Below are 20,177 nucleotides of genomic sequence, written 5' to 3' on the forward strand. Positions count from 1 at the left end.
TCTCTGGTAGAAGCCGCTGGTGTCTGACAGACTGCTCTGCCAGCTTTAGGTTAAATTGAGCCGTCCGTCTGCTGCGTCTCATGTCTCCGAACAGTTGACTTGAACTATGGACAGTCTGGACACATTTCTTAGATGCTACTGAAGAAATATTAGAAATCGTAAATGATCATTTTGTTACATTCTTTTTTCCTCGAAAATCATTATACTGTCAGTCCTTTGTCTTATGTGATGAAAAACCTTTCCACAATTCTCTCTCCTAAAATGGCTGTTTTTCATTGCCTTATTGAAGATTTCACGAATACTTTACCGCTTTAGAATTAGTTGATGATCCCTAACTGATGCCGGGTCGTAGCATTAGCGCTGCCTGTGAGAGTGTGTCCACAATAACTGAACCCTAATGGGGACGGGGAAGAGGTCGCCGCGCCAATACCGGAGAAGAGCTCCGTCCAATATCCAACTATTTTCACCACGGTGTTTCGCTGAGGCGCCAGCACAGCGTGAGACCTGCATGTGTTGATGTGAACCAAGGCAGACGACTGCCTCAGAGAACCTGTGAGGACCACTCCATCTATTACAATAAACACGGATCCAGAGAGTCAGAGTCGACCAAGTGTCATTATCAAAGGTTTCCTGTATTAAAAATAAGTTTAAAACTACGATCGTGAACCAAAGTCCACCACACTCTCCACAACTGTCACACACCGGGTGTCGGCTGTCAAAAGGCATGGCGCCGCCGTGGTCTCGTCATGTTCGTCTATCCAAGTCCGATGCAGCGTGAATTGTCATCAAGGAGATTGTGTTTGGCGGTATATCGTGTACGATAAGTTATCACCCATCCCTACTGGGATGCAAAGATTCTTTTGTGGTTCTGATGTTGTAAGCTGTGATTTCACAGTCTAAGCTTTTTTAGTCATTTTTCATGAGATCATGAGAGAAGAAGTCCCTTCTTTGATTCTAAAACTTCCAGATTTGAGCGCTCTTCCTGCATCTCTGCAATGTGATGTATGACATGGAGCGCTTGGTTTAATCAGCCCTGTCTCAGGTTGAGCATGAGCAATTGTTTAAATGCATTTATCCACTTCCAACAGATCATCTCTAACAAGCAGCTATCACTGCTGTTGTGACTCAGAACTCTGGATGAGTGTCTGCTCCTCGGAGGTTCTGATGCTGAAAACCATGCGACTGGGTCGGTAGATAGCCGTGGCTAATATTAACGTCCCCCACGCTGTGTAAACGGAGGCTTGAGCTCTCTCGCTGACAGGCGGCGCTTGGCACTGAGGAGTTCACTCTGTGTAGTGGGCTCACTGTGCCTTCCAGAGTAGCTTCCCACCAGTCAATTTTCACAGGGTCGAGGCGTGGTGCAGCGTTTGGGTGCATCGGGACAGAATGAGAGAAGCTAGGGAGACAGGCTTTCGGCAAAATAATAGTTTCATGGCGATTATCATAATCATAATCCTGATAAAAATTCTATTAATTGACCAGCCCTAAGAAAGACTAAGAATTAACTTCGGCAAAAGACTAAATTGGAAAATGGCCGACTAAATTCTCACCACTCTGTTCTAATAGAGGTCTCAGCTTCTCTGACATGTGAGAGGTTGGTGGTGGGCCGTGATGCGACCAGATTTGCCTCATCCTGAGTGCACATTTTTTTTCTTACAATACTCAATGTCACTCTTCAGGGGCAGCATCGTGTTAAACAAAGGGGACCCATGGTGATCACTCTATCGCAAGTGTCAAGTTGGGTGGCAGGATCCCAGGTTATGGTGGAGAGAACCAGCCAAATTGGCACAGATTACAGGATAATCCCAGGATAGATCCAATCATCTTGCCTCCACAGTGATCTTAGGTCCAGTTCTAAAGCCAACAGCCACATAAATACCACTGATCCACTTAGACATGCATGTTCAGAACCCAGGATACAATCACTCCTCAAGTCTCGAACTTAAATACAGCATAAAGTGAAGATATTTTTTCATAATTCGGTCCAGAGTTTTAAGAAATGAAGAGTCAAATGACCTTGTACGCTTTCTCCACCAGATTGACGTTGTTGAGCTTCAGAATGACGGCGAAGTTGATGGGTTTCTTGCTCATCCGTCCAGGTTTCTTATTAAAATTCACTTGCTGGAAGATCTGTGAAAGACAAAACAAATTAAATTGTCAGAAATTAGAGGCCCGGAAATGAAGACAATGCTGTACTATATTGAAGCGCAGATCTAAACTAGAAAAGCATTCAGAGAATGCAGACCACCATCAAGCAGCTTCAATCTCCCAATGACAAAGGATCCTTAAATAAAATCCTGGTGCTACCCCCCAGTGTTAAAGAATCATAAAAAAAAAAAAAAACCACCTCGCCCCAGATGGTGAACAAGAACACTCCCAAAATGGCCTGAAAACTTCATCCAAATACAACCTTAACTCAAGTCATTTTTGAACACAAACATGCAAACAAGCGAACACTATCAAAGTTCCTTGGCAGAGGTGAAAATAGCGTCTGTGATGTACACCAATAATAAATGGGTTTAGCAGAATTAAGCACGCAGTTGTCATGTCTTGGGTCACTGACCACAGTCGTCCAGGACTATCATTTCTGTGAATTCTGTGAGGTTACTTCAAAAAGGTCTGGAAGTTCTCTCGCTCCATAAAGTGCAGGCGTACAACTCTTGCATTGTAGTTACAAGCCGTTTATGAATTCCTGCATCGCCGCGTGTATTTTTATACGGTGTGCGGTTGTTAATGCGCTCAATGTGTGAAGCCAGGTGCCGTCTGTACAAACATAGGATGTGGTGGCGGTCTGCAGGGGAAGAAGGGGGAAGTGGGACATCTTGGACAAACCCTGATGCACGCACACACAAGTACAGGAACAGAGCTACTGAAGCAGGAAGCAACCAAAGCAGCCCCCCGGCCCCCCGTCAGAGATGCACAGACACACAGGAGGCTGCTACCGTTGTGCTAATTAAAACAGAAGCAGAGAACTTCAGCCTCCTTTTAACGAGGGGAACAGTAAAGGAGAAAAACACAGGAAACGTCGTACGTCACAGGAAAAAAAATGCTTCTGAGAGAGGGGTGACGCTTCAGCTTTTGGAGGGAGAGGGTGATAAGCTGAGAGGATGTGGTCTGTGCAGCATGTTAAGGACCAGAGTGTGAACTACAACTGTGCTTTTATCACTTCAAACTGCTGTGGAAAATCTCACACACAACTTTCGGTAGGCCAGGAGGCCGGCGGTCAACCAAGCTCACCATCAGCTTATGAGTCAAGCTTGGTATGACAATGTGTCTTTTCTCTCCCCTGACCCAAGTTTCAGTCTTCACTCTATTCAAATGTGGCCGTTTAGACCAAAATGTGTGTTAAAACCCATAGTGAACCGCCAATGGAGCAAACCACCCTTTTGCCAACACTAGCGTTTCATGCTGTGACAGAGAATGTACTGCACAAGCTTTTCTGTTGTGACTTTCTCAGACGAGATAAACATAACAAGTACATCACCAGTAAAAGGTTGGCAGATTACCTCAAGAAGGAAGGGCAGAACAGGCACAAATGTGTTTGTGCTGCTGGAAAGCATGGTGAGCGCTCTGCAGCAGTGCATCCTCAAAGGGTAGTACCTGGCTGTGGGCACCAGTCTGTCAAGTGTAAAGATACGTGGTCAATGGCGCCATCTGCTGGCTAAAAACGGTATACACATGATACCATGCATATAAAGCAGGGGTCTCAAACTCGTTGGACCCTGGGGCCACCAGAGTCTTGCCGGGGCCGGGCCGCAGACCAGGCAGAATTATGGGTTTTGTGGTTATTTTTTTATATATAAACAACACTTGGCCGCAACATAACTTACAGGTGGATAATACAAGCGCCCCGTGAGTTTGAGACCTCTGATTTAAAGAGACTGGGAACTTTTATTTATTCACTATTACTGATATTCCTTTGACGTGTATAATAATAGCACTAAAATGCCTGAGCTTACTTGATGGTGCCGAGGATGACCTGGCAGAGAGGATAGATAAGAGGCTGCAGGACATCGCTGGGGTGGAGAGTGCTCAACACACGACACCACAGGTAGAGACAGTGGATGAACTGCCAGTTGTAGACAGACTGGTAGGTTTCCTACACACAGACAAAAATGCCTTTGTAGATAAGAGAAAAACACCACACCAACTTCACTTCAACTTATTTTAAAAGAAGAATGAATATTACATTCATGAACTCAACATCACTGCCAGAGACAGTCACAACACAAAGCCCAAACAAACCTTTTTCTTCATGGTCATGGCGTTCCTGAGATGGATGGCCAGCTGGCGAATGTAGATGAACGCCTGCTGGTAGGAGGCCTGCGTGTCTAGCGAGTAAACCTCTGTGAGGGTTCGCTGCATGAAGTTGATCATGGGTAGCGCATTTGGAGATGTGAACTTGCAGTTTTGTACATAGGACACATACATTTGCTGAAGAGAGAAGAGGCAAAACGCTTGAGTGAACACGACAGGGGTGACTTGACACGAATGGATCGACTAACCTTGAGAATAGGACTCAGATAAGTGTCCTGCTTGTGTCTGCAGATTTTGATGAGAGCCAAAAAGGCCAGAACTCGACTTGTCTCCTCTCCAGTGCTCCACTGCTTCAGGAGTTGCTAGACACCAAGAGATGTGTGAAGATATTTGAAATTCCTATCCTCAAGACGAAAGACTATTCACACCGTCACTTACTTTGATCAGATGTCTGCACTGTTTGGGTTGACAAAGAAAGTATGGCACCAGCTGGTTGGCATGACGCAAAACGGCGCTAATGACGGTGGACTCAGTGAGGCAGGACAACAGCTGCAGGGAAAACATGACATTTCACAAAACTCTTGCCAAGGATAACACACCATCCAATGCAATTAAAACAGATCAATAGCAACACAAACCTGGACAACACCACTAAGATACATCTTTATGTCTGTCTGATTCTTCTGCCATCTCTGACTGGACGATGGAAGCACGAGTCTGCAAATACAAAACCGAAAATCAGATTTATAACCAAATTGAAAAATAGAAGTCAAGCAATCCACCATCATACTTTTTGGGGTCATTATGTGGCTTGAGGTTGAGCATCCTCTGCATGGTCTTGTGGATGTCCTTGAGGCAGAAGAGAATCAACGCGTTGAACACTTGAAAGGAAAAAAGCATATATGAAAAATCATAATTCAGCCTCAAACATTTGATGAAAATAAGTCTTGAACTACGTAAATGAGCCAGTGATACGTCTATTAGTTCGATCAGTTTTCCTGTTTTAGTTAAGTAAAAGTGCAGCAACAGAAAATTAGGGAGAGATATTGTTCAAATTTGCTAGCAAGTTAAAAGAAATGTCAGACACAAGAGTGGTTGGTCGGCTTTCACAACAGGGCCTGGACGGAAATGGCTCCAAACCAGAGCAACCAAAGAGCATCCCAGATAGCATGCCAGGAGTGAGACAGCCAGGAGATTGGGAACTGCTGCAGACGAACGGAACAGCTAACTAACCAGGTATTTCACAAGTTCATTCAAGCAAACAAAGTAATATCGTAAGTTGCCAAAAGGCTACTCTCGAGCCAGACGGCAAATTTGACAGCAACTTCTTTCGGGAGATTGACAAAAATTGCAATTCAAATAATCCCTCCTTTTTTCCTATGTCATAAAGAGTCAGTTACTCATGTTCAAACTTTTATTCAACCCTTTTCAGTAAGTTTAGAGTTTTTGAATGTGGACTGAATGGCTTAAACGCTTTATTTAAAATGGTACCAAGGTGAGCCTAAATCAATCAAATCTAAATCAGTCAGGGTTTTATACGTGTGAATGTTAAATAAAAATATTAGTAATAGTAATCTACCAAATAATATTGTAACATAAGACAATGGAGTCAGTTTCAGTTCTAATTCACTTAAATAAACACTTGCTGAACATTTCTGGACATTTTCCACCTTAAATCGCCAGACCTTGCTTAAATGAGTAGCACAAGAAACATGCACAATGGCTTAAATGTCTGAAATGCAGGAAATTACTTGCTGACCGTTACAACAGAAAAACGTGCTATTTCACATTTCAATTTCATATTCAATATTCCATTAAATGTGCAAGCAAGAATGTAGGAAAAAATAGTTGCAAAATATGGACCTACCAGAACTGTCGGATACTTTGTACCGACACTGACTTGCTCCTTCACCCATCGTTGTGGCAACAGCAGCTTTAAAGGCCTGGGTGACTTCTCTAAACAGTCGGGCTGTGGGTTCCTTCTTCAGACCAGATTTCCACTCCTCAATCATTTTATCTGTCACTTTAATTGCTTCGAATGATTTTTTTGAGGACACCTGCTGCTCTTCGTCATCTGAGCTGGCATCCTGCAAACATGAAGGTCCATAGCCTTAAGTACAAAAATGTAGCATGAATAAAACAATCGCAAACTCACCTCCAGCTTCGACGGCAACCTGTGGTACTTTCTCTCATCCTCATCTTCTGAGCTGTCTGTGTCATCGAAATTCAGCAATGTTTGGTCGTTCTCTTGCAGAAACTTATAGAATTCCGGATCCTTATTCTTTAATCTCGATAGTTGCTGCTTGTGCTGCGATGCCTTTCCTGTATTTTTTCCATCGCTTCACAACAAATAGAAGGGAAATAGTGGTTAAAGTACTGTAACACATCACTAGCTGACTCTTGGTCCAACAGTCACTCAATGACGCAAACATTGACACGAATTTCCTCAGCAAGAGAGTACAGACAATGATAAAAATGTGTTCTAGACCAATGATTGGACAAATTATTAAAAATACTTACATCATGTCAGTAGTCGGTGTGTCAGAATTCTTTTTCTTTTTCTTGACTGCATTAGTTTGAGGAGTGTCGTTGTCTGAGCCATCTGAAAATTCTTCTTCCCCAGCCGAGTCAAAGCCCGACAACAGGAACTCGTCCACGCTTAGGTCCTCTAATTTCCTACAAGAGAATAAACACGACATTTCGAAAGGCCCATGAATTATATGTTTGGAAACACCAAGCTAACATGCTAAGCAACGCGAAGCACGACTCATATTGGCTTAAAAAGTACCCAGAAACGGAGACTTGTAAATGTTAAGTCATGGAATTGTAACTACAATGTCGCATAGCAACTTTGTAGAATAAGACATGAGCAGTAACGAAGTTTAAAAAAACAAGAAACGGTAACGCACTTCTTGTGTTTCGCTGCCATGCTGGAATCCACACGTGAAACTAATCATCAACTACCCACAATGCCCTTGGGCCGTTGGTCTCATGGTTCAGACATACAATGTAAACGTTTTCAGAGGCGCTGAAACAGTTAGCAAGAAATTAATTTGTTTAATTACCTGCTTATGCGAATAGCAATTTGTTTTTTGTTTTATTTTTCAGGGTGAGGTTTAAACAGTGCATTGTTATTTAAACGTGGGCGCGCACGATAACCAAAAAATATATCTGTCAACGCACAGCATAGGCAAGCGTCTGCATTGTTTTGATGCTTCAAGTCCAGTTTGGCCGACAGTGTGAGAAAGACTGGCGGTGGAGATTCGGTTAGATTTTTTAGCAGTCGGTAACACACCACCACAAAGCTGGGCAAGCTTGCTAGCAGGAAGAAGTCACCGCTGTCAAATCGACACCGACGGCGTCCGGTGGTGAGTTGCTGCGGCTAACTTCGTTAGCCTGTGAATGACGAGCGTGAGGCACACTCCTTTTTACCTCTATATCCACTTAATGTGGCCACACGGAGACGATTTGGATCGACTCTCAATCCACCGTTTACATTAGTTTATTCCCCAACGCCTCATATTAGATTAACTAATTGGGTTTGACAAGACGTCACCCGACCAATCGTAGCGCTTAAAAATAGAGCCCCGCCCTTTGTGCGCTCCCCGATAGGTTGTTCGGACGTGCTTCCTGAATCAAAACAGAAAACATACTACGTTTAAGGCCGTATTGTTCTTATCTGTATTGACAGACGACCCATGCATTCAACATGATGTAAATTTGGCTATATCTCGGAAATATTTTTTCATCATCTGTAATTCACTTTTAAACAAACAAATCGCGATTGTGCATTGTGATTTTATCGCAAGCGATTTCTCCACCTTAAGGAACCAAACCCGTTGTCCATGCAGCTTTTTGCATGAACGTCATTGTCGTGACGTCACGCGTGCACAACAGAGAGCAGATTTGAGTCATATTCCGTGTGTCTGAGTCAGAGTATGGGCAGATAACCTCGCGCTGGGACCAGTTCTCACCAAAACGTGACTGCGACAGCTGCGGATTTACCTTCCATCTCAGTGAGGAATAAACGCTCCGCAAAAATAACCGCAACGAAGCCACCGGTAAAGACAACAACACCTTAAATCGAGTGAAATATGATTCATTGGTGGTTGCGTTTGACAGTTCATGGAAGGACATGCGATTGCAAACGATACGATTGAATGATGAAGGAGCAAAGTGCAACACGGGCAGTGCTGTGGATTGATAATCGTCCGACTGGAAACCGAGCGGACAGATGTTAAACAGACAATGTCATGACTGCAGTAAGCTTGTAGTTCACTGGCATCGTGGTAACTACTGTGTTATGGAAAGAGGCAGCCGAAAGCTAGACGCCAGACGGCTGTGGTGACATTTGAGATGGGACAGACAGCAGTGCATCCATGAAGCTTGTGACACATGTAACGCGACATTGTCCTCAGGGGGAACAAAATGTCACTAAAACTGATGGAAGTCGTGTGTTTTTTTCTGTATATAATTCATTTGTTTGCATTTCCTCTTCGAGGAAAATCATAACTTTGAATGAAATTGTCAATGTTACAGCCAACCACAGTCATTTTAGACAGAAGGGAAGTATTCCTCTGCCTGTACAATGCAGGGTTGCTGAATCTGACTGTGACAGCGAGTTAACATGACGCTGGATTGTAATACAAAACCATTGAAGTAGCACGAGGAGTTAATTAGAGTAACCTAATCACTGTAACCTTACATTAGAATTAGAATTAGATACTCATACACCAGTGCAATAACCATCTGAGCCTGCGTGGAATGCATGCGGTTGCTTTTCCAGTAAAGGTTTAGTCTGCCTTGGGGGGGGCTGTGAACTGGGACCAGCAGGAAAAATATTAGCAATGTAAATATGTACTTAAAAATAAGATGATTTTTTTTTCTTCCAATATTGATCACAAACAAAGCAGACCCCAGAATACAGCCTGGGAATGTCCACACAGACCTAAGCCGGTCAGGATGATGGGAATTTAATGTTTCATCTGATGCCTTTTGTATTTTGACTTTTTATCAGCCTCACATTAAACCAGTTGAAAGTGAGTGGCATAACCAGGTCAAATATGCTGAGGCGTCAGATAAACCTGCACTCAGAGCTGTCAGAATGCTACATAACATGCTATGACTCCTTGTGACACCTGTCATATCATCTCTAATTCCCCAGCTGACTTTTCCAATGACTAAGCAAGTGTTTGCACAGTGCTATAACACTATATAAAAACATACAATTTTCCCTCTGTCTGCAGTTGCCAAGAGTGCGGCACAGGCAGGAGCCCGCGACCGCAACAGCCGGCACCATGATGGAAGGAGGAATGCAGCTGCTGAACCGCGATGGCCACAGCATCTCGCACAACTCGAAGCGGCACTACCACGATTCCTTCGTCTCCATGAACAGGATGCGTCAGCGGGGGCTGCTGTGTGACATCGTGCTTCATGTTTCTAACAAAGAAATCAAGGCACACAAAGTGGTGCTGGCATCTTGCAGTCCTTATTTCCACGCTATGTTTACAAGTAAGTTCAGTCCGATAGTTAATGGACTAAAATCCCTTCTGACACCTGAAGCCCTGCTATGTTTACTTGGCTTTGTTGCTCAAAGTCTGACCAGACCACTTCATCAAATCCTCCCCCTCTTCCTTTCTCAAGCACAGGTGGTCACTGGTAATGTGCTTCCTCTCAGGAATATCCTGTTTCTGGGATGGCCAGGGGTGCAGTCTCTGGCTCACACACCACATAAGAAGGTTTTAGTATTCATGAGCAGTCGTGGACTACTGACCAGCGATGGCAGGCTGGGCCGCCAAATTCATGGAGGCCAGGATTATGCCCAAGATTATGTATTTTAAAGGATTAACTCTCGCCCATGATGAAATAAATCGCCAAGAACCACAGTCCAGCTTAAGAGACACAGAGTGAAGGCGGTTCATCAGAATTTGTTGACTCAAAGTATTTAATTTCTGCAGATGAGATGTCAGAGAGTCGGCAGACACATGTGACCCTACATGACATTGACCCCCAGGCTCTGGAGCAGCTGGTCCAGTATGCCTACACTGCAGAGATAGTGGTTGGTGAAGGCAATGTGCAGGTGAGTGTGATTCAGATACAAAAGTCTTCACTCGCGAGTCTCTCTACATGTGATTCATTTTCAACCTATGATCCCTCCCAGACTTTGCTTCCTGCAGCTAGTTTACTGCAGCTAAATGGGGTGCGGGACGCCTGCTGCAAGTTCTTGCTGAGCCAGTTGGACCCCTCAAACTGTCTGGGGATCCGAGGTTTCGCTGATACTCACTCTTGCAGCGACCTTCTCAAGTCAGCGCACAAGTATGTCCTACAGCACTTTGTGGAGGTGTCCAAAACTGAAGAGTTCATGCTGCTGCCACTAAAACAGGTGGGTGCGTGGATCTGTCTTCTTTTCTGGCTCATGTGAGTCAGCAGAACATTGGGTTTCGACATTGTTCACTGCATCTTACTCTTGCTCTGTCTGACTCACCGTACATCAGCACGAAAACAATGTCAATACTGTCACAGCTGGACCAAAGTGTCAGCTCTCAAAACCAAGCGCAATGGGCAGAGGCAAATTGATAATTATACTTGTGTTATAGTCATACGGCATCAGTAAAGACTGGTCACAGCACTTCGCTTATTAAACATCAATGATCGTATTTTGAAGGTTCTAAAATACCAAGAGGCAGGCAGAAATAGACAGCCATGGGCAGCTCAGCGGTGCACTGGACTGGAAGATGCTTTCCAGCTACCCCAACATGTATCCTCCCTGTGATATGCCAGCCTTGGGTTTTCTTTTCGCTTTAGTTCCTTTACTTCTGGCTTATTCCGCTGTGATACTGGGGACAAACACAACTTGAAGCTGTTTTTAAATGTTAAAAATAGTTTGACCCAAGTGGCTGAGATCATATGCTGACATCCTGTTTACTTAAGAGCCCAGTTCCATTGTTTTACACCAGCAGCTCATGTGATGTCAATATCATTATTTTATCGTCCATTTCAACTTGTTTTTAAAGTGCATGGACGTATTTAATGTGGGTGTTTCCTCTCTCTGGTGCAGACATAAGGAGATGGTAGTCCAATCTCTAAGCCTCCAAGTCCTGAGATTGTATCTCCATATGAGGGCGTGTGAGCTCAGTTCATGTTAAGCCGCATAATGGAAGATTAAAAATAGACATTTCTCTTTGTTTTCTAGTCTGACAGCCTTTCCTGTCATTTGGCGGGCTATTCTGCAACACATCAGGATTGATGCACAGAAGACTATGACCTCACCACAGTATGGCAGTATGGCCTATATTTCTCCCACTAAGTGATACCATGTGACAGAGATGTGATGAGCTCTGATACGTTGTACTACAGCAGAGTCTAGTCAGGGATGTTTATTATAACCGAGGCTTTTCTCTGCGGATGGATGATGTCCCGGTCTGACCAGCCTGTGTGGCAGCAGCAGCAGCAGCAGCAGCAGCATCAGCAGCAGCTGTGCCCCACCCAGTCCTACTAGTTTTTGGCTGATCCAGGAGCAGTGCCAGTCACACTGCAGCAATCGACAGTCCAAGAACAAACAGCCTATACAACACTTCCAGACCATAAAACTCACCTGAGCCCAAATGTACTGTGGCATTGTCACACATAATTCCTCCTCTATGAAGGGGTTGTCACTCATCTTAAGTAGCTCACAGTGCAAGATGACTAGATAAGTTAGTTGGGTCATACTTTCTTCTAATGTGTCAAGGAATAATGGACTTTATCTTACATGTCGTGTTCCAGGTTCTAGATTTAATATCCAGTGACAATCTCAACGTTCCATCAGAGGAGGAGGTGTACCGCGCTGTGTTGAGCTGGGTGAAACATGATATAGATGGACGAAGGCAACATGTTCCCTGGGTAAGACTCCACTCAGGATTTACATGTATCCATAACTGTTCCTCTTGCATTACGCTGTGGCTGACCTCTACCCAACATTTGACTGCTCTTGTCAGCTGATGAAGTGCGTACGGCTACCGCTGCTGAAGCGAGACTTCTTGATGAGCAATGTTGACACAGAATTGCTGGTGCGCCACCACTCTGAGTGCAAGGATCTGTTGATAGAGGCTCTCAAATATCACCTGGTACCTGAGCAGAGGGGAGTCCTAAGTAACAGCAGGACTCGGCCCCGTCGCTGTGAGGGGGCCAGCCCAGTTCTCTTTGCTGTTGGTGAGTCTGGTTTTGTTCGAGGGGACAGTGATGTTCAAACTAGCACAGACTAACTATTAACTTCTGCAGTTAAAATAAGTTAATAAGTAATAAAAGGATGGTGAGTGCCAGGGTTCCAGTGAAAGGAATAATCATTACAACACTATCTTTCTAGTTTATTTGCACCTAAAAATTAATACTGCCTTTTCTATAACAATATTTTGATCAGTGTTTGCGTGTCCAGGTGGTGGCAGCCTGTTTGCCATACATGGAGACTGCGAGGCCTATGATACTCGGACCGATCGCTGGCACATGGTGGCGTCTATGTCAAGCCGCAGGGCACGAGTGGGAGTAGCAGCCATTGGGAACAGACTGTATGCTGTCGGAGGGTATGAAGCCAAGAGGGGAAAACTAGACTCATAGCATAATGAAAGTGCATAACTGGTCTCTCCTGCTCTCCTCAGATACTGTGGAACGTCAGATCTTGCGACCGTGGAGTCATACGACCCTATCACTAATGTGTGGCAGCCAGAGGTTTCTATGGGAACAAGGCGGAGTTGTTTGGGCGTAGCGGTTCTGCACGGCCTTCTCTACGCAGCCGGAGGTTATGATGGAGCGTCCTGCCTCAGCAGGTAGGTTCCAGATTTCTTTTGACAACTTTTCCAAAATGTTTTCTTACGGAAACCATAGTTACATTTCTGTAACACCACATTCCAAAAACAAAACCTGTTCTCATTGCAGTGCAGAACGATATGATCCTCTAACAAGCACCTGGACTTCTATCGCTGCCATGAGCACCCGCAGGAGATACGTGCGCGTGGCTACTCTAGGTGGGAACATGTACATAGTGAATGTAGAGCGATGACTGATGATCATGTATTTGACGTTTTGGTCTAGACGGCTGCTTGTATGCAGTAGGAGGATATGACAGCTCCTCACACCTGTCCACGGTTGAGAAATACGAGCCACAGGTAAATGATAACTCTCCTGAGAGTAGCTGCACGTAAGTCTTCACTCTGGCCGTCTGATGACAGAGCAACACATGGACGGCCATTGCCAGTATGCTGAGTCGGCGCAGCAGCGCTGGAGTGGCAGTTTTGGACGGGATGCTTTACGTTGCGGGGGGCAACGATGGCACTAGCTGCCTGAACTCAGTGGAACGCTTTAATCCCAAATCTAACACCTGGGAGGGGGTGGCTGCCATGAACATACGCAGGTTTGTCACTCTTAGTGATTTATTCACAGTTATTGCTTCAAAAAAACACGTTTCCTGCGCAACGGTATTGAGGTTGCATTTCTGATTTTTGGTTGCTCAAACTGAAACAGGAGCACCCATGACCTGGTGGCGATGGATGGCTGGTTGTACGCGGTGGGCGGAAACGACGGCAGTTCTAGCCTCAACTCCATCGAGAAGTACAACCCGCGCAGCAACAAATGGGTAGCAGCGTCGTGCATGTTCACGCGGCGCAGCAGCGTGGGCGTGGCTGTTCTAGAGCTGCTCAACTTCCCGCCCCCTTCCTCGCCAACCCTCTCGGTTTCCTCCACAAGCCTTTGACACGGGGTTACCTCTCTGCTGACCCCAGCACCTGCTGCTAATGCCCAGACTGGATCTGGGAAGAGACGCAACTGCTCCGTTTGAAGATGGGGGGGAGAGAGGGAAGGTCCAGGTGTGAGGCAAGTGAGGTTATCAAAACATAAGGTGAGTGGTGGACCACTAAATTAGGAGTTCATGTTTCTGATTCCGGTAAATTTAAAAGTGTCGAACCCATGATCAATTTTACCTGGTCGTTATCCTCCAAGTGTCTCTTAAATTCCAACCTTAGGTCATCGATGCCAGGCCTCCACCACACCCTTCTGTCCCTCGCCATGATGAGAAAGACCCATATCTCCTAACCACTCTCGTGTTTGACACACAGAGAGGAGAGTATTCTCTTATATTTAAAGTTTTGGGGTTTGATGTGTCGTTGCAAGATTTCAATTTGTGATAATGTACACAGTTAAAAGATGCTGAATGAGTTTTTTTTGTTTCAGAATGTAGCTTCTCACTGGTTCGACCGTGCATGTTTACATTTGTGGCATCGACCCCCATGGTGGGAGGGCTAAAATGTTGTAGAGCTGCTGTGCTACACTAGGTGGCAGTATGAGGCAACGTTGTTTTCACACCATCACCGCATGGACCAGAACTACATGAATTTAAAACTGGTTTTATATTTAAACAGAGTTTTATGTTGAATTATTTATAAAGTAAATTATTCTATATTTGTTGCTAAGAGGAACAGATATAGTCAATGTGAGTGATATTTTGTGTTTCAGTTTCTGCAGGTCGAGAGGACTGAGTGTTACTTTTTTACTTCACAAGCATGATTCGTGTGATGTTGGATGTTTGTGATGCTCACGTGTATGACGCTCTTTGTCCATTCAGATGCAAAACAAACCCAATTTCTGTTTCCCATCCACATTATGTTAGGCTGAGGTTGTATTACAAGTTTGAAAGGAAAATTCTTGAAAAGGTTGTGGAAGTCAAGCCATGGTGCAACTATAGTTAACACCTGAAAGAATTCAGCTCCAGTGTTCTGCATATGATGAAGTCATCGCTCTAACATTCGTAAACCCTGGCCATCACATATGCTGCGATGCAACTAGTGCAAAGAGTTACTTGGTTACTGTCATAAGTAAAACCCCTTTCTGTCCCTTAACTTCTATTTCATTTTTTTTTTCATGATTTAATGTCAGGGAACACAATTCATTTAAATTTTGTTTTCTACATCTATCAGTTCTTCTTTCATACACCTTTTTAAATATTTCTTTGCCCTTTTAACATATGTTTAAGTGAAGAAATAATATTCGTGACAGCAGCTGGTGAATGTTTCTCTTTTAAGTATGACGCAGGTTCTTTGATGAGACGTGACAAAACACTCATAGTTATAGAATAAATGCCTGGTAGTGTGGATTTAGCAAGTTTGTCTTCATACTCCAGTTTCATTTTCAACTTGACCTCATTATTAAAATTAATCCAAGTTGAACATTCAAATCAACGCCTGTCATCTTCAAATCAATTTCCAAATTCTGCTGAATAAAATATTGTGTTATGAACAGCAGTAGGACAGAATATCTGCTTTTATTTAATGGGAACAAATTGTCGTGTCAAGTTATGTTTTTTGGCAATTGAGACTTTCTTGCTCCAAGCTCATCATACTAACTTGTAGTATCACCTTTTTCACTTTCATATCTTTCCCTCTATTTTGAGTTAGGATCATGTATTTTTCCTCTATATAAATCACAATGTTTTCACTCACCGTCGAATTAAATCATTACTGATTGAAACCACAATTCATGAAGCATCATTCGGTATATGTCCTCGTACTTTATTATCTAGTTAACAAGACATTTTAATGGTATTGAATTGGTATCAACACAATGGGCTATTTTGATGTGGCTTGCCCCACTGTTATTTTTACAACAATATTTGATAGGTCAAAATAGTGAGCGTTGGTCAGTCAATAAATCCAGATATTTAATAGCAAGATTCTTGCATTTTCAGAGCAAGATATCAGTATTTTGAGCTCTGGAGCAAAGAAAGCAGCATCCGTTGACCTGAAGCTTAGTTTTGATGCATGTACACAACGTTCCATTTGCTCATGGTGAATATTGCTGCTGTTTGTGATTGCGACCAAATTTGTTATTTATGAAGAAGTTTAAAATATCAAATTTTGCACTATTGTAAAATGGAGCAATACACTGTAAAACAGAAATAAAGATGTTTTTTTCTTCTCAGACTCCATGGTTTGTAACTGAATTCAACATATCATTAATCATCAACATTTTTAGATTTTCATAAAATCATACACATCATCTGCTGGTTTTTTTTTTTCAAACTGTGGGCGGGAATTTTAAACTGGCTGTACTCAAGTGAAATGGCAAAGATCAAGCCCCACAAGAAATTCAGGGCTAAAAAAAGTGACTTAAAAAGATGGACATCATCAATAAGCAACCACAGTGTCAGGCAACATCTACCGAAAAAATGTGGATGGCGCGATGACGTGGAGTACAATGGATGGTAAACCATCCACACAGTGTCTAGATTTGCGTTGGACAAGTGACATGCTGACTGTACTGTGATACCTTTGTCAGTACCGTCATTAAACTTGTCAGCTTAACTGCTTATCTGCACCTCATGAACTAAACACCCTAACAGTGATCTGGGAGTATTGGGCATGGTGGTGTATATTTCATAGCAAGGTCATCACCTTGTAAAGACTCAGTGAAAGGTTGACCACTGTATAGCGGCTCAACAGAAGAACCACCATTACAAAATAAGAACTATTCAAAATGAGCAGTCGCGCAGTTGGTGAGCTAAATCTGTAGCCGAAGTTCAAAATCCCTGCCGTCGCCAAGAGCGCCACACATCTTTCCGTCCAAGTGAGCAACAGAATGAAAACACCCGCTGATGTTGCTAAGGCTCCGGTCTGTAGCCGGGTTCCTCCTACCACACGCTCCTGTTTCAGAGAGATGTGGGCTGACAGCTGAACACTCTCACTTTACCCTTCTTGACCTCACAAACATGGTATTCACACCTGTGACCGCCGCTGCACACGCTGCAACCTCTGAACTCCCGCTCACCCGAAAACACAAACAGCAGACAAACACAGGGACATCGCTGAAGGCTACTTAATGGTCAGAGCGTTTTTGGGATCACAATAGTTCCGCCTGTCTGTATGTCACTAAATATATTTGTTACAGAGGGTGAGGATGGTTTCGAGGTGAAGCTTCTCACTTAATAATCCCATACTGCTGAGTGGAAACAACATTCAGATCAGAAACTGAAGCGAGGAGAGAAACACACTTTGGTTATCCTAAATTATCAGTACAAAAAAGGTTTATGTGTGACCAGGCTTTCAGTGTGTCTGATTCATACTCCAAATGATCAGTCAGTAGCTGAATTTTTTTTTTAATTTACATTTGACTGTCGATAAAATGATGTATATTACAGCAAGGTGTCAATGCTAACAAGTTTATAACCTGTGATGCAGCATCTGTAGCTGATTCAGGAAGCAAACCAGTCTTCATCCTCTGTCACTCCCTCCTCAGAATCATGGATCGAGGAGATGCACTTCTCCTGTATGGAGAAAGAAATGCATCCACTTTATGTTGCATTTCAGCCATATTATTATTATTATTCAATCACAAGATCCAAGTGTTGTGTGATCCTCTGGGTCATATACAAACTGATCTGCTAAATCTCACATTTAAACTGACTTTGACTGATCTCCCCTTCAAAGACTCCTTTACGGTGGTCTAGTGTGAGAACTTCGGCACGTCCGATTCTCTTCTGGACACCTGATGTCGGGGGTCCCCTATCCAGGCTCCGCCGGAGTGGCCTGAGGTGCGACTTTCGCACCGGCGCTCGCACCCGTGGAGTCTGGATAAACAGAAGTGTGTGACTTCTCAGGGAGAGACAGAGTTCAGCCCACCACACATGGAGGGAAACTCACCCTGAGAGATGAGTCAGCTTCAGGTCAGACTGGTAACTTAAAATATATATGAGCGTTGATGATGGTAGACGTACATCCATAAGGTAGTTTTGTTCATTAAGGTATGCCTTTTAATTCAGCCATGGTAGACGAAGGTCACTGCTTAACGTATCTTTCTGATATTTGTCTATGAATGCTGCAATGTATGTGTGTCACTTAAACTTATGTCTCTACATGGTGTGCAATGGTCTGTTGCGCAACTTTACAGTCTTCTGTTATCTGTGTCTCTATGCTACAAAAGTATGCTGCGTCTTGTTTCATGGAATCTATCTGCAACATGTCATTTTAGTCAAGTGCTTTATCAGTCATTATTTTTACTCCATACTCAACCACCTTGCTGTACAAGTAAAGTAAATGACACAACTTTACTGTAACTTCCTTGCAACCCAGTTTGTGTCTCACCCTCCACTCCTAAAATCCCCAGGATTGACTCACTCTGGACTTTCAGACGAGTCTCAGACTCATCTCAACCGATGCTTCCCTGGTCATTTCCTTGTATAGTAATGATTGTTTCAGTCCTATAATGTGTGTTGGATTGGAAAACAAATTGGGCTTGGAATTCTCTCTGTCGACACAAGTTTGTTGTCGTTGAATTATCCAACCCTTGTCATGACGTGAAAACAAACTGGTGGCTTTGTAACAACATGTCAAGGACTGTATGAACAGCACCACGTCAACCCTCATGAGTACAATTGTTCTCTGTCTTTACAAGCACAGCAGGTAAACACGACAAACATTGAGATGCACTTGAATGCAGCCCTGTTTGCATCTCAATTAGCAAACAATGCTTTATTTACATCCATTGCCTGCAGCGCTATAGCATACAAACACAGGCATGGACGTGCTAATGTACAGTACATTAGCAGAACTCGATGTTTCTTAGGATTTCAGTCAGCTTCACACAGAAGCCCAAGCTTGGGAAGAGTTCAGCTATATGAAAAGCAGTTTTTTGTTTTTGCTTTTTGGGATCAAATTTCAAAGTTAGGAATATACTTCATAAGGAATCCTCTCAATTGTAAAATAATCAGTGTCTATTTGTTGTAATTCAATAACTAATGTTCTAATCTTCCTTCATGAAGAAAAATGATGATCAATTTCAGTGGAAACACTTCACCGAAACTACACGAATGTAGAAATCCCTGGACTTTTTCCCAGGTGTGTGACTCACAGATGGTCTGCGTGCATTATCACGTTCAGCGTCATCATTTTTTTTTCTGTATATCTGGAGTGTCTCACCTGTTCCACACAGTTTACTGCATAATTCTTCAGCTTCATTGAGATGGACATTCACATATGGAAAACTCAAGCACAGTTAAACATGTTGGCCCAAGCGTTTGTTGCTAATAGATACAAATCTAAGAAATGATCTGTAGCTCCACTCTAGGTTCATGTTTAAGTATATTAGTTACAATACAATGACTTCTGATCGGGTTTAAAAGCCGAGTTAAATCTATAATACTGTATACTTTAACACATTCTCTTTAGCTATATCTGCATCGCAACTTCTATATCCTCCTTCTTTTCTTCTTCAGCTCACGCTTACTGTGTGTTCTATATTCTACATGCATTTGAAAGTTTCCACCAAACCAGTTCATCTTAATGGCCCATTAAAAACATTCGAATCATATGAATCACAAGACACTTGACTGATTGACGATGTAATTGATGACATCAAGGAGTTCGTTCTTCGTCGTGTCTAATCATCCGAATTACTCAGTGAAATAATGAGATTAACTCCCACATCAGGAGATCAAACAGAGAGGCAACAAAAGAACACACGGAACGACTGTGAGTGAAATGTACCGATCCAACCACAGGTCGCAATTCGTTTATATATATATATATAAATGTGTGTCATACATAGTGAGACAATACACTGAAGGACGTGACCGTAACTGTCATAAATATGAGGCTATATAAGGTATTCATGATGAATCTGAATCGTCCTCTATAACACTTGTAGACATGACACTTGTATTCATGAACATTGCATGAATATATATATATATATATATATATATATATATATATATATATATATATATATATATATATTTATTTTTTATTTTTTTTATTTTTATTTTTTTCCCAAATCTGCTGTTAACTTGTTGGGTCAAAAAGGCTCACTATTTTGCCTGACATCTGATTCAATTATCGTGGAATGACGAATGAAGTGAATCAATGACGTGATTATTGAGCCTCCACCGCTGCTTGTCTGAT

General features: G+C 43.0%; 2 protein-coding genes across 11 annotated transcripts in view; one reads left to right on the forward strand and one right to left on the reverse strand.

Moving 5' to 3' along the window:
- Window positions 1–20,177, reverse strand: part of noc2l (NOC2-like nucleolar associated transcriptional repressor) — a 116,830-nt gene that overhangs the window by 8,920 nt on the left and 87,733 nt on the right. For 6 of the 9 annotated variants that reach the window (XM_053848467.1, XM_053848464.1, XM_053848470.1 and 3 more), the window contains 12 exons: window positions 17,446–17,542; window positions 6,778–6,933; window positions 6,413–6,596; window positions 6,125–6,344; window positions 5,048–5,138; window positions 4,896–4,974; window positions 4,696–4,806; window positions 4,506–4,619; window positions 4,246–4,434; window positions 3,960–4,099; window positions 3,507–3,618; window positions 2,017–2,130 (listed from right to left, as the gene is read on the reverse strand). In XM_053848467.1, the coding sequence (XP_053704442.1) occupies window positions 2,017–2,130; window positions 3,507–3,618; window positions 3,960–4,099; window positions 4,246–4,434; window positions 4,506–4,619; window positions 4,696–4,806; window positions 4,896–4,974; window positions 5,048–5,138; window positions 6,125–6,344; window positions 6,413–6,596; window positions 6,778–6,933; window positions 17,446–17,459 (1,524 nt within the window). In that variant the 5' untranslated portion in view covers window positions 17,460–17,542. Of the gene's footprint in view, window positions 1–2,016; window positions 2,131–3,506; window positions 3,619–3,959; window positions 4,100–4,245; window positions 4,435–4,505; window positions 4,620–4,695; window positions 4,807–4,895; window positions 4,975–5,047; window positions 5,139–6,124; window positions 6,345–6,412; window positions 6,597–6,777; window positions 6,934–7,166; window positions 7,748–17,445; window positions 17,543–20,177 lie in introns of those variants that run through there. The other 3 variants (XM_053848462.1, XM_053848463.1, XM_053848471.1) reach the window with 2 other exon arrangements.
- klhl17 (kelch-like family member 17) lies at window positions 7,432–15,749 on the forward strand. 2 transcript variants are annotated; one of them, XM_053848477.1, is made up of 12 exons: window positions 7,432–7,625; window positions 9,504–9,768; window positions 10,215–10,336; window positions 10,418–10,639; window positions 12,022–12,138; window positions 12,234–12,447; window positions 12,671–12,815; window positions 12,891–13,058; window positions 13,168–13,256; window positions 13,324–13,397; window positions 13,461–13,642; window positions 13,753–15,749. In XM_053848477.1, exons 2-12 carry the CDS (start codon window positions 9,555–9,557, stop codon window positions 13,979–13,981), a joined length of 1,776 nt encoding a protein of 591 aa, XP_053704452.1. In that variant the 5' UTR covers window positions 7,432–7,625; window positions 9,504–9,554; the 3' UTR covers window positions 13,982–15,749. The 2 variants fall into 2 exon arrangements, with proteins under 2 accessions (XP_053704452.1, XP_053704453.1); XM_053848478.1 differs by lacking the exon at window positions 7,432–7,625 and adding an exon at window positions 8,134–8,318.

Source organism: Synchiropus splendidus, chromosome 18 (assembly GCF_027744825.2).
Source record: "Synchiropus splendidus isolate RoL2022-P1 chromosome 18, RoL_Sspl_1.0, whole genome shotgun sequence".
In the NCBI taxonomy this organism is placed as follows: domain Eukaryota; kingdom Metazoa; phylum Chordata; class Actinopteri; order Syngnathiformes; family Callionymidae; genus Synchiropus; species Synchiropus splendidus.

Bases quoted from the DNA above. Each gene is read 5' to 3' on its own strand.
- klhl17 (XM_053848477.1), top strand. From the start codon at position 9,555: ATGATGGAAGGAGGAATGCAGCTGCTGAACCGCGATGGCCACAGCATC. The intron at 10,337-10,417 runs GTGAGTGTGATT...GATCCCTCCCAG, and splicing joins TTGGTGAAGGCAATGTGCAG to ACTTTGCTTCCTGCAGCTAG. The intron at 13,398-13,460 runs GTAAATGATAAC...GTCTGATGACAG, and splicing joins TTGAGAAATACGAGCCACAG to AGCAACACATGGACGGCCAT.